Below are 12,728 nucleotides of genomic sequence, written 5' to 3' on the forward strand. Positions count from 1 at the left end.
CAAAATTCTCAAAAACTAAGAATGATGTACATCGACAAGACACAGGCTTCTTTTTTGCTGGTGGTTTCTGTAAAAACTCATGCTTTATCATGGGCCCCCCCACACCCATCTCTCCCTTATTGACTCCCTAGTCTCTCCACAGTGACTGCTGACCTTACGTTTCCTGCAAGTGTTTTTGATCTCCAGCTGTGCCAGCGGGAAACTGGGGACGTCTACTACTGCCACCTTGTGCATGTCTTCTGAATATAATGCCACTTTCTTGTTTATCCCAAATGACAAAGACCCACTACGGCTTACTCGTGTGTCACTCCTCAGCATGAAAACCATATGAACGGTGACAAGATACTGAAAGAGATAACGGGAAACAGACGGTAGGAAACAGCTTAGAAATGACAATACTGAAGCTAGACTTCACAGTGGCATGCCAGTGGGCAATGCCTATTTAATTGAAACCTTGTAATAAAAGTTTAAATACATAAAATGATTTTTTTTTTTTTTTTTTTATCAAAAGGACTTTTCCCACTCCCTGACCTGATGCATATAGAGGACAGGCAAGTGGGAACTGGCTATCTGTAAGGAATGGAGAAATGGCAGGTATCTTCTTCCTCAAAAATGTTCTGTGACTGAACTCAGAGTCTCCCATGAGCAGGAATGCAGTCCAGCATGGCTCCTTCAGTACGTGGAGTTAGCCTCAGAAGACAAGGAAGAGCAGGGCCTCGTGCCTGGGTAGTACTATGTCCTCCACAGTGCGTTCCATGGCGTGCACCTGCTCTGGGGAGGCTGTCAGGAAGGCCAAAGGCCCGATCCGCTGCTCCGCGCACGAGTGACAGAGGTAGCCACCCTTGTTTTCCTTCCTGTTGCTCTACAGGGATGGATAAGGAAAAAAGGTAAGGGGACCATCTAAGGACAAGAATTTTCCACCAAAAGTACTGAATCACTGTCCCGGCTGCCACCATTCTAATGCACGATGGCTGTGATGTCCTCCCTCCTGTGGACACCCAGAGATAATCCCAACACAGCACTATCATCTAGATTCAACTCTATCGAAGTCCTTTAGAGGATCAGCCACAAGTATCCAGTAAAGAGACAGAGACTAGGGACTGGAGCTACTGCTGAGTGCTGGAATGCAGGATTAGCATGTTCAATCCCATGGGTTCAATCTCTAGCACCAAAGAATTAAAAAAGTGACAAAGAACCAAGAAAAACTCAACCAGGCCCTCCAGGTAAATAGCTCTCCCCTGGAGTGCCTGGCCACAGCTGTACCTCCCAGACTGAAAGGCCTAGCACACCCATTCAACTGATTATCCCATCTCTGACATAAAGGCAGACCTCACATCTGCCATGCATCCATACAAAGCTCTTAGAAAAGCATTATATAGATTTCTCTATTACCTCCCTCACCCAGAACCTAGACAGGTACAAAGCCCACAGGTAATTAAATGGGTGTGAGTGAATTAACCCGACAGCCAGTGAACGCACATAGGTGATGGGCAGTTTCTTCATGGTAAGGATGGTGTCCACAGGGATGGTGTTGTTGCACTGCCCCACACAGCAGTGGACCACTCCTGTTTTCAAGACGTTACTTGTCAGCTCTGCTTGCAAGAAATACTCCTGCGAAGGAGAAAGGCAAAGAGATGCATGGCAATACTGCTACCTTCTACTTGTAAACTCCAACAGCCAAGGACCCACTTCACCCTTCAGACAGCCAGAGCAGAGAGTCACGGTCTTGTTTTCTCCTTTTCTAATATTCCTAACTCCAGTGCTATTGCCCAGAAAGAACACTCAAGACAGTCCAATTGGTTCTTTTGGTAACACTGTTAGATTTTAAAAAACAGATGGATAAACCTGAATGTATCATTTAAATAACGTTTCAGGACTATTTCTGGATTCAAAGTCCCTATCCCCAATTGCAAACAGTTATTAAACAGTTATTATTGTTATCATCATCATCATCATCATTTTGACAGAGTCCTGCTATACAGTCCAGAGTGGGCCTAAACTCTCAATCCTCCTGCCTCTGCCTTCCAAGGACTGAAACTGCAGGCACACTTACACTTGAGCCAGAGAATTACTGCATGAATTACAACCCAGGGGAGCTGAGACTCAGACCTGTGAGAAGCCGCTTCCCCAGTGGACACAGCTCAGTGACAGCACTTTCCTACTGAGTGCAGGCCTGGTCCAACCAGCAGCACCACAGTCCAAACCGACCACACAGCCCTGCATTGCTGACTCCCAGCTGCTTGCTGCCCAGCAGGGAAGGCTCTTGCAACTTTTTGTTGTTGTTTTTAAATTTTTTAGTTTTTCAAGACAAGGTTTCTCTGTGTGGCCATGGCTGTCCTGGAACTCTCTCTGTAGAGCAAGTTGGACTCGAACTCATGGAGATCTACCTGCCTCTGCCTCCCGAGTAGTGGGCCATGAGGCCCGGCTTCTTGTAGCCTTTTTTTTTTTTTTTTTATCTGCATCCATTTCACATTGTCTTATAAAGCAAACACCACAGCACACTCTGGTATTAGTGCCTGGCACACAGCGAATAAGTACCCAAATAGAACATTAAAGACCTCAACTGTAGGTACCACTGGGTCCCTTCACCTCAGCTCCTGAGGACTCTATACAATATGGACACTTTAGCAGGGTACACATATTTGCTAACTACTAAAGTATGACTTCACATTTGCTGGACAACAATTAGCTACTTACTGAATTTTTCGCTATCTATATGACCCCTGTTTTGATTCATTTGGTAGCTATAGGAGCCCACATGTGACTTGGTTTCCATCTGGAATCAATCTTAAAACTTATTTGAGTTAAAGCTTGCCTGCTCTGCTTGCTCCAGTATCCTTGAGGGCTGTGAAAAAGTTTTAATTAAGCCCAAGAAAAAGAACATTTTGCCCACAAAAAAAAAAAAAAAACAAAAAAAAAAACCCCTCATTATCTATTAAGATGCAGGGTAGTAAATGCCAACCTTAGGGACATTGAGATAAAATTAAAACTGCTTACGAGTAGCAAGCACATAATAGACAGAAAACTGCTTACTCAAGGACAGAAGCAGTCTTGTGGTTAGACACTAACTGTCTATGCTGTGCTTTGTTCTGCTTTTATAGATAAGCAGGCTCTAAAATAATCTCGGGGCTGGTGAGTATTCACCAACAGACCTCCCAGATCTATCTTGTGTTTTCTGTCTCATTTTCAGGCTCCAACATGTAGCTGATTTCAAACTCCACAGGCAGACTACCTCAGAGGCTTCAAGGAAAATGCTAATGGGGAATAGAAGGTAAAAGTCTAAATAAAATGCAAGCTAATTGGTCCTGTGCCAGAGGGCTTTTGCATACCTGTTCTGCTGTTTAAGACAGGGTCTCACTATGCTCTCCAGGCTGGTGCCAAGCATCCTCCTGCTTCAGTTTTCTGAGCAGAGGAACTACGGACAAACATCACTGCATCCAGCATAAAACTTTGTTGTGATGTCATATAAAAGATTTACTTGCGAAGGCTCTCCTTTTAAGATCTGACACTATCTTTCCCCAAACACATGAAAAGAATTCCTTTTCATTATTGTCTACCTCTTAATCTAGATGCAGCGTATGCGGACAGGGATTTACCTTATGCACCAATGTAATTCTAGTACTTAGAAGATGACTGACACATATGGGAGACACAGACACTACTCAACAATGAGTATCAAGGTCTTTCTCCCACTACTTAAGAACTCTAGGACACGGAATGTCCCTCACTAGAATCTAGTAACTGTCTCATCTAGTTTGAGCCTCTGCAGAATCAGACAACTATGTTGTCTCCTTGAGAAAAGACACGGTACAGGTACAGGTAAATGGCCTTTCTGTACAGTCTTACACTGTGGGATAGGTAAGTGTCCCAGTTAGTCTTATGCTAATTTGATACAATCTAGAGTAATTTTAAAAGACAGAACCTCAATTGAGAACACGCCTCTACTAGGTGGGCTTTTGGTGCATTTTCTTCATTGATAATTGATGTGCAAAGGCACAGTTTGTTATGGGTGATGCCACCCCTGGGCAGAGTTCTGGATGCTATAAGCAGGAAGCCAGAAAGCAGCACTCCTCCATGGCCTCTGCACCAGCTCCTGCCTCCATGCTCCTGTCCTGACTTCCCTCCGTGATGAACTGTAATGTAGAAGTAGGGGCTAAAATAAACAAACCTGTTCCACCCCAAATTGATTTTGGTCATGGTGTTTTATCACAGCAATAGAAAATCTGACTAAGACACTAAGGAAAGAAGCACTTCCATCAGTTTTTACATTACGGTTTAGATTTAGGGCTTAAGCAACTTTGGGGAAAGAAGTACATTAGTGGCTGTTAACGCAAACTCAAGGCTGGTGAGACTAAACTGTGTACATCTATTCCTGTGAAAGAGCAGGACACAGAAAGTGATAAGGCACGGATGGAGAGCAAGTCGTTTGTGGAGGCGAAGGTTGCGAGCTGCAACAGAAGACTAAATATAAGTGAGCTCACTTTCTTGCATCTCCTCAGAAGAATTGGCCCAGATACCTAAGAGACTCATGTCCCCCAGAAGCAGGTGCCATTTCAAAAGGAGCTGGGTGGGGGGCGGGGGGGTGGCTATTACAAAACACAAATTTGCCAAATTTCCCCCAGGAAAGGCGAATTGGCTGAGCAAATGCAGAATTAAGAAATATATAAAAACCACTGATATTTTAAACAGACCTGTGCAGTCTGGCATGGATGCACTTGCTCATTTCACTGGTTAGATTGCTACTGCTCTAGTGACCTTGTCTCTGTGCACTTACGAGGTCACCCAGCACCCTCATCTTAAGGCTCAGGCTGATCCCGCAAACAGTAGGAAAGTAACTCCAATTACCCATTTCCCTTACCCCAGCCAGAGTCAGGATGTTCTCCAGTGATTTGGTCATTATGAGGCGCTTCTTGGCACGAGTGACAGCAACATACAGCAAATTCCATTCATCCTCAGAAAATGACTCTAAGAAAAGGAGAACAAACAATTCAAAAGCCTACCTGCAAAAACTCATTTTCTCATCTAAATGCTTGGAACTTCTCACTAATGCCTTACAAGCTTCTCAACATTTGCTAGCTATATATACACAAAATTTTCCTACAAATCCCATATGAAAACAAACAAAAACCTCAATAACTAATTACACAAAGTACTTATTTCTTTTTAGTCTTGCTACACAGTAAATCTTAGAACTACGTTAACTAACTATTCAACATCTGCAATGAACCCACTGGATACTAATGGATGTAATGTGTACAATGGATCCAGAAGATACTAATGTATGCAATGGACTCAGCAGATACTAATGTGTACAATGGACTCAGCAGATACTAATGTGTACAATGGATTCAGCAGATACTAATGTGTACAATGGACTCAGCAGATACTAATGTGTGCAATGGACTCAGCAGATACTAGTGTGTGCAAAGGACTCAGAAGATATTAATGTATGCAATGGACTCAGCAGATACTAATGTGTACGATGGACTCAGCAGATACTAATGTGTAGAATGAACTCAGCAGATACTAATGTGTGCAATGGACTCAGCAGATACTAATGTGTGCAAGGGACTCAGCAGATACTAATGTATGCCATGGACTCAGAAGATACTAATGTGTACAATGGACCTAGCAGATACTAATGTGTGCAATGGACTCAGCAGATACTAACGTGTGCAATGGACTCAGTGGATACTAATGTACACAATGGACTCAGCAGATACTAATGTGTGCAAGGGACTCAGCAGATACTAATGTGTGCAATGGACCCAGAAGATACTAATGTATGCAATGGACTCAGCAGATACTAATGTGTACAATGGACCCAGCAAATACTAATGTGTGCAATGGACCCAGAAGATACTAATGTGTACAATGGACTCAGTGGATACTAATGTGTTTTGCCCCACTTTTTTTTGGTCAGTAAGGCAGACAGTAAGACTGTGGTGTACAGAGGATACCTCATTCACAAATGAGCCTACCACTAATTAAGGGGCGGATTTGAACCAAGGCCTGTGCTCCTCCCAGTTTCCTACAGTGTCTATCTGGATTAGTCCACTCTAATCTGGAACTGCCTCACATCATCACAAGGAAGATGACACACTTCTTTCTCTTTTTTTCTTTTTTTAAATTGCTGTTATTGAGCTATATATTTTTCTCTGCTACCCTCCTTCCTCTCCCCTCCCCTTCTACCTTCTCCCATGATTTCCCACACTTCCAATATACTCAGGAGATCTTGTCTTTTTCTACTTCCCATGTAATTAGGTCCATGTATGGCTCTCTTAGGGTCCTCTTCGTTGTCTAGGTTCTCTGAAACTATGAATTGCAGGCTGGTTTTTCTTTGCTTTATGAAGATGACACATTTCTAAGCCCACCTCACATCTATCATCTTGCAGACTCAATACCTAGCAGTCTACAAATAGACTGGCAGCCAGTGAGTCGTATGCACAATCTGAATGGATGGGCTATGCAATGTGTAAGTCATATCTTAATGGAAGAGGTGTCCAAAAAAAGTATTAAGTATTAAAAGAACTTATTTGGTTTGGAAACTTCAAATACTTTAATTCTGAGATTTTTTTTTTCAGTTTCTCATGTGATTTTATTTTCTCTCTTCAACAATAATAATATGATATCCAGATTCTATTTTAACTGGTGGGTCTGTAAACACAGGCTTAATCATCCCACTTATAGGGGAGGCAAATGCTGCTTCTTGAAATGGTCTTACCATGGACCCTCTGTTCATCCAACCCAGGTCACCCCCTTGCCTGGCTTTATCTTTTCTGTATTGTGTGGTCACGTCTCTGAACTCATTCCAGACTTTAACTTTCCCATGGCTTCCACGATTCTGTCATGTTTTTCACATAGAATGTGTCTGACCTTCACTGCACCGCCACCACCTTTAAGGCCTTGAGCCTCCTTATTAGCGCTGTCACTCCCAGAGGCTGCACCTCCTCTCCTCTCCTTTCCAGAACCACTTTTCTTTCCCCTGAAACACCATCTCCTAAGCTTTTATTCTGAGATTTAAAGTCAAAACAAAAGCACTAATGGGCAGACTTCAACAATGATCCTGGAGAACCCCTGATGAAGCGGCAATGGACAGACAGGTGGGGGATGGGATCCATCACTGGAACCTGCAGGGCTCTCTTTTCAACTTCTAGCACTACAAATAATAACGTTTCTCTTGCTGAGTAGGCACACTGATGTTTGGGAGTTGCATGAGGCTGGGACATATCATTTGTGTCTGATGATGCAAAGCCCAAAGCTGATGGGGAGTTCTGTTCACAGGGACATCATGATGACATCCTATCAGTCACCTGAGAAAGACCCCATGGAAGCCTGGCTTCCCTAAAACCACAGGATCAGAAGTGTAGGCCTAGGTGTTACTAGAACAGGAGGCTATCCCATCCCATCAAAACCAAAGGAGTCAACTCCAGCTACAAAACAGGAGCACCCCAAGAGCTCTTGTGTCCCAACCCAGTGTCCTTACCAACTCTGAAGTGAGGAAGCTGGGCAAGATTATGCCTGGCACAAGGCACTTTCACGAAATCATCCAAAACATGCACAGTGTCAAACTCTAAGCCTTTGGCCTTGTGCACAGTGCCCAGAATGTACTCTAGAACAGAAATGTAGCAAGTTAGATGGGGGCGCCACAGGGAAAGAAACAAAGCATCCTTGCAGCTGCGCCCCTGCATGGGAAAAGGGTGCAGGTAGAAATAAGGGCGAGAAAGTAAAATAACCAGTCACAGGAATACCTCAAAGGAGCCCATCCAAGAGCCCAGAGAGACTCTGACCATGTCCCACACTCACTTTAGACATAGAGGGACAGGGCCCAGAAGGCAGTTTTGCAGCTTACCCAAAGTTACACAGAGCTAGGTCTAGAAAATCCTATTCCAGTGGATTGAAAGTGGAACGAAATAAAGGGAAACAGCTGCTCTGCTTCTGTATTTTTCAGTATTTAACACGGTGCTAGGATCCACACCAGGCCCTGTCCCCTCTGTCTTAATGAGCACAGTCATGGTAGCCACAGACACGAAGGTACTTCAAGAGACCATCCGCTCCTCCTCTTGAAGGGAAGGTAACAGCTGCTTTCCTTACCTGCAAAGTCCAGATCTTCTATGTGGCATCTCTCTATCCTTTCTACTAGTTCCGGAATCCTGATATTGTATTTTTCAACTACCGCGATCTTCGCTTCCAGCTCCTTGTCCTCAGCAGCAGTAACGTACCTCTTGAAGCCACTAAAGCCTTCTTTGTGCACCCATCTTCTGATGAACCTGTCCTTAATGATAAGGTTGCCTAGGGAAAAGACATACCCAGGAGAAAATGAGAGAGGCTGTCCAACACTGCAGCAGCTGTACGTGTCTAACCAACAGCACAACTGTGGATGGGCTTAGAGCCGGGAGACTCAGGGCTAACTCACTGTGTGTCCCTGGACAAGTCAGTACAGTGGCCTCACAGTCTCCAACTTGAGCATTACAAGATGCTCAAGAACCTCATCTACTTCACAGAGATTTGAAATAGTATAATCAAGGAGAAAAAGTACCACAGAAACACTAGAGGTTTAATCTGCGGTCCAGAGAGGCAATGGTGTATCGCTGCCCAGCCGGCAGAAGAACGCAGGAGAGGGTGGCTTACAGCGCCAACACCGGCAATTACTGAGACTACTGAAAAGGGTGTGGGAAACCTGCCAGCAGTTCTAAACATCCCAGACATCCCCTCTAGGGAGAAGAGCCAACTAGTTCCTCAGAGGAAGAACAAGAATCCTGGCTCTGGGCAGTGATGTTGCATGCCTTCAATCCAGCACTCGGGAGGCAGAGACAGCCGGATCTCTGCGAGTCTGAGACCAGCCTGGTCTACAGAGCGAGTTCCAGGACAGGCTCCAAATCTACAGTGAAACCCTGTCTCAAAAAAAAAAAAAATCAAAACAAAAGAAAACAAAAAGAACCCTGACTCAGGACCAGCCCCCCTTCCCAACCCCGGCTGGTGGCTGGTTTCTACACTCCGAAGCCAGGCCTGTACTCACGTTTCCTCCGTTCTTCCTCTGGCTGAAGAAGGGTCCAAATGTCAATGATTCTGTCCAATCCAAATGATTTAATTCCCTGAAAAATTTTCAGTGGAATTTTTGTTTTGTTTTGCCTTTTTTAATCAAAACAAAACAAAACAAATCCAGAGATGGAATTTTGAAAGGAGATGGTTTCTTAGAGACAGATCACAAATATTGTTAAAGCACACACACAGGAAACAGAAAGCACTGAGCTACTGCCTCAAAATCTACCTAGCTTTAGAAAGGAAAGCCCCAACCGCACACTGCTTTGTCCTGGAAAAGAAGGCATGTTCAGTGTGCCTTCCCTAGATATGGCAGTGGGGAAACACAGACACAAATGATAACTAAGCTCGGCCGGCAAGCAACACGCTCACCACGGTTTCTTACGGTGAACAACTAGAGGGTGTCTCCTGGTCCAGTTATCCTGTAATCCAGAACCAGCTCTTGGTGGAAAGGCCCTGACTGTGCCATGGGTTTGGCCCTTTTCTATCTTAGAAGTGCCTGACGGGTACTGTCTGTGACTCCAGCATTCGTATGGAACCAGACCTAGCATAGGAGACAGCCGTGACAAGGACTTCACCTCTAACAAGTTCTCGTCCTTTGGTGATGGTCACAACTATAACACTTGGCAGTGTACACTTCCACCAAGTGTATGATTTAGGACCATAACACATGTCACAGGTACAAGTGAATGTAGAAGAGGGAGAACAAGACACTTCATATCCAATGATATTCCAAAATTACTATCTTCTTTCAATAATGAAAATGATTATAAGTACTAGATGAAATATTAGAGACAGCAATACAATGATCAAATAAACTGTTGATATGTTGCGTGAAAATAACAGTTCTTTTATGTATACCATTAAGAGTAATTATGTAAAAATATGCATTTATAAGGACAAAGACAAAAATAATCAGCAAAAATGAGACTTCTAGGAAATACTAGAGTTAAATTGACTTTTCCCTTTTGCTGCCAAAATTTCTATATAATATTTATTTTAAACAAAAGAAAGAAATATTTTATGATTTAATATTTTACTGACTGCCCAACACATAGTAGGCCCTTAAAAATATTTTTCCATAAATGCCCTTTATTCATATAACTTCCACAAACACGTCATTTCATTTTTTTCTGCCCAAGAAACAGGCAAACGGCACTGCTGCATCTTTGGGTGGAGAATGAGGCACACAAGTGGTGACTTGGCCCCAGCCACACAAGTTAGTGACAGAGCCAGAGTGAGAGCCCAGGTGTTCCATTCTTTCTACCTTCTTTCAGGGAACTGGGTGCTACCCAATGTCATCAGCTTAACTGTGCTTCTACTAATGTCAACATGCAGTCAAACCCAGGAGCCAAAAGTCTTACATCACAGTCAAATATAAGAAGAGTGCTCACTCACTCACTGGGGCTGACTCCACAGGACAGCTTCACTAGCATAGAGTGTCCAGTCATAGTGAGGCCCAGGGAGAATCCAAAATCCAAAGGCTTTTCTGCACAAGATCCTAAGGACACTAGTGCTTTCCTGGGTCTGACCTGTTTCTATGCATGAAGCAGTCAACAATTTACTCTTACCCCAATCAAATGTATCCTTGAAGGTGACTCTCCTTCTGTGACCCGTACAGCCTCATCAAACACATTGGCATTGGTCCTGGACAGCAGAGCCACTTGTCCCTTTACATCACCTCTGATGCCACCTGAAGGAGAAAGTGCAGACTCCATGCAAACCAACATGTAGAACACAACCAATCTGGTTAAAAACAAACCAATATAAAAACCAGAAAGCCTTACTCTGATGGTTCCCTCCAACCAGGGTCTTTTTCCTGACTCTCTTGCAGACATCCAAGATGGTAGCTCCCACATAAGCTATTTCCACACCAAATCTAAAACTCTGTTGTAAAAAGAATACATCAAATGCAGTTAGCAACCTGCACAGAGACGTGAGCCCTCGTCTGTCACTGCCAAGGCCTGACTCACCCTACACAGGAAGGACATGGAACTTCACTAAGTAAAATCACTTAGACACAAAAAGGAGTCCAATGATTGAAAAATTACTGATTCTATAAACAACAGCACTTTCTCCTTTTAAAGATTTATCATTTTTAATTAGATGTATACTTGGGTATCTGTGTGTGGGTATGTGTTAACTCAGTGTTGTCCACACAAGTCAAAGGCAAAAGATCCTTCTAGAGCTGGTGGTATGGGTGGTTGTCTAACATGGGTGCGAGGAACTGAACTGGGGTTCTCTGCAAGAGCACTAAGCACTCTTAACCTCTGAGCCATCTTTCCAGCCCCAATAATGCCACTTTCCACCCTGAGACCCTGAAGTGATCTATCACCCAGTGTCCCCCACACACAATCAACACTCCTTTTCTTACCACCGTCTTCAGCTTCACTTGGCTCTCAAACTTCTTGGCTCACCTATTTGACCCTTACTTCAGATCTCACACTCACATAGTTCTGTGCCCTAAGCCAGAGTAATCTTTCCTAAACGCTTTAACTGAGCTCTTCTTTTGCTAAGAAAAGAGAAGCATAAGACATACAGAGAAAGCAACGCGCCCCTCCCAGGATCCTCCACTCTCTGGACAGCCTATCTCTACAACTGTCCACCAACTGTAAACTTCTTCCAAGCAAATCTCCCCTCGCCCTTTCTTAAGTCCCATCTTGTGGAGTTTAAATTACACAAAGGTGAAGAGAGGGCAGAGGTTTTGCCCTTGGCTCTAAGACCTTTTTCAACATCAACTTATTGACTCTGTTACATGATCACTTTTAGGATTGGGATATAGAACACTCATAGAGAGATTGCTTGACAAGCACAGGCCTTGGTTTCAATCCCCAATACCACAAAGGAAAAAAAGAAAAAGAAAAGGAAAAAAACTCAGTTAGGTGTGGTGGTGTATGACCATAATCCCTAGAACTCAAGAGGCTGAGGCTGGAGGACAGTGAGTGAGGTCAAGGCCAGTTTGAGCTAGATGTACAGTGAGTTCTTCTCTGAAAAAACAAAAGCCAACATGAGCAATCTCCATATGTCTTGGCCCACGCTGTTCCTACCACCCTTTTACCTTTCTAAACAGGTTCCTATCCTTCAACACTCAGCCCAAGACCCTATTTTCTGACCACATCTTCTGGAAAGATTCCAATCTTCCTAAACTTCACTGCCTGTCCCCCACGCCTCCATAATAAAATAAAACAAGGCACACTTTGGCGAATAGTAATCATGTTGTCTATTTCATGAACTATGTCTATATCTACATCATGAATTATGTCATATAGTTGCAGCCAATAAGAGCAAAACACAACTTTCAACAGGACTTTCTTGCTATAAAACTATTCAGAGCAAATCATGATCAAATTATTTGTAAAATAGACATTCATACATGACTCAAAACAAAACAAAACAAAAAACTCCCAGCCTTATGCTATCCTGTAATGGAAGAGGAAAAAAAAGAATCTCTTTTACATAACTCCAGATAATTTATACAGATGTCCAACACTCACTCCTTTGTGAGCCTTTGCAGTGGAGGAACCTGAGTGCACCTAAGTTAGCATCAATAGTCACATCCCACATTGATAATATATACCCTTGAAACCATGAGAGAGATGGCACTTCAACCCTGTGATTCTTCCAAAACCATAACCCTTGTCTAACCTTGAGAACAGGCACCTGAGAAGTTTCAGCACACAGTCATA

General features: G+C 43.5%; 1 protein-coding gene and 1 pseudogene across 1 annotated transcript in view; both read right to left on the bottom strand.

Moving 5' to 3' along the window:
- Positions 1–411: 411 nt before the first annotated feature.
- The window catches only part of Fbh1 (F-box DNA helicase 1), a 39,637-nt gene continuing 27,320 nt past the window's right edge, over positions 412–12,728 (bottom strand). The window contains exons 14-21 of the mRNA XM_057787609.1: positions 10,830–10,929; positions 10,614–10,735; positions 9,020–9,095; positions 8,095–8,292; positions 7,487–7,612; positions 4,859–4,965; positions 1,480–1,611; positions 412–862 (exon numbers count right to left, since the gene is read on the bottom strand). Coding sequence (XP_057643592.1) covers positions 692–862; positions 1,480–1,611; positions 4,859–4,965; positions 7,487–7,612; positions 8,095–8,292; positions 9,020–9,095; positions 10,614–10,735; positions 10,830–10,929 — 1,032 coding nt within the window. The 3' untranslated portion in view covers positions 412–691. The remainder of the gene's footprint in view (positions 863–1,479; positions 1,612–4,858; positions 4,966–7,486; positions 7,613–8,094; positions 8,293–9,019; positions 9,096–10,613; positions 10,736–10,829; positions 10,930–12,728) is intronic.
- LOC130886067 (peptidyl-prolyl cis-trans isomerase NIMA-interacting 4-like) lies at positions 4,984–7,229 on the bottom strand (annotated as a pseudogene).

Source organism: Chionomys nivalis, chromosome 13, assembly GCF_950005125.1.
Source record: "Chionomys nivalis chromosome 13, mChiNiv1.1, whole genome shotgun sequence".
In the NCBI taxonomy this organism is placed as follows: domain Eukaryota; kingdom Metazoa; phylum Chordata; class Mammalia; order Rodentia; family Cricetidae; genus Chionomys; species Chionomys nivalis.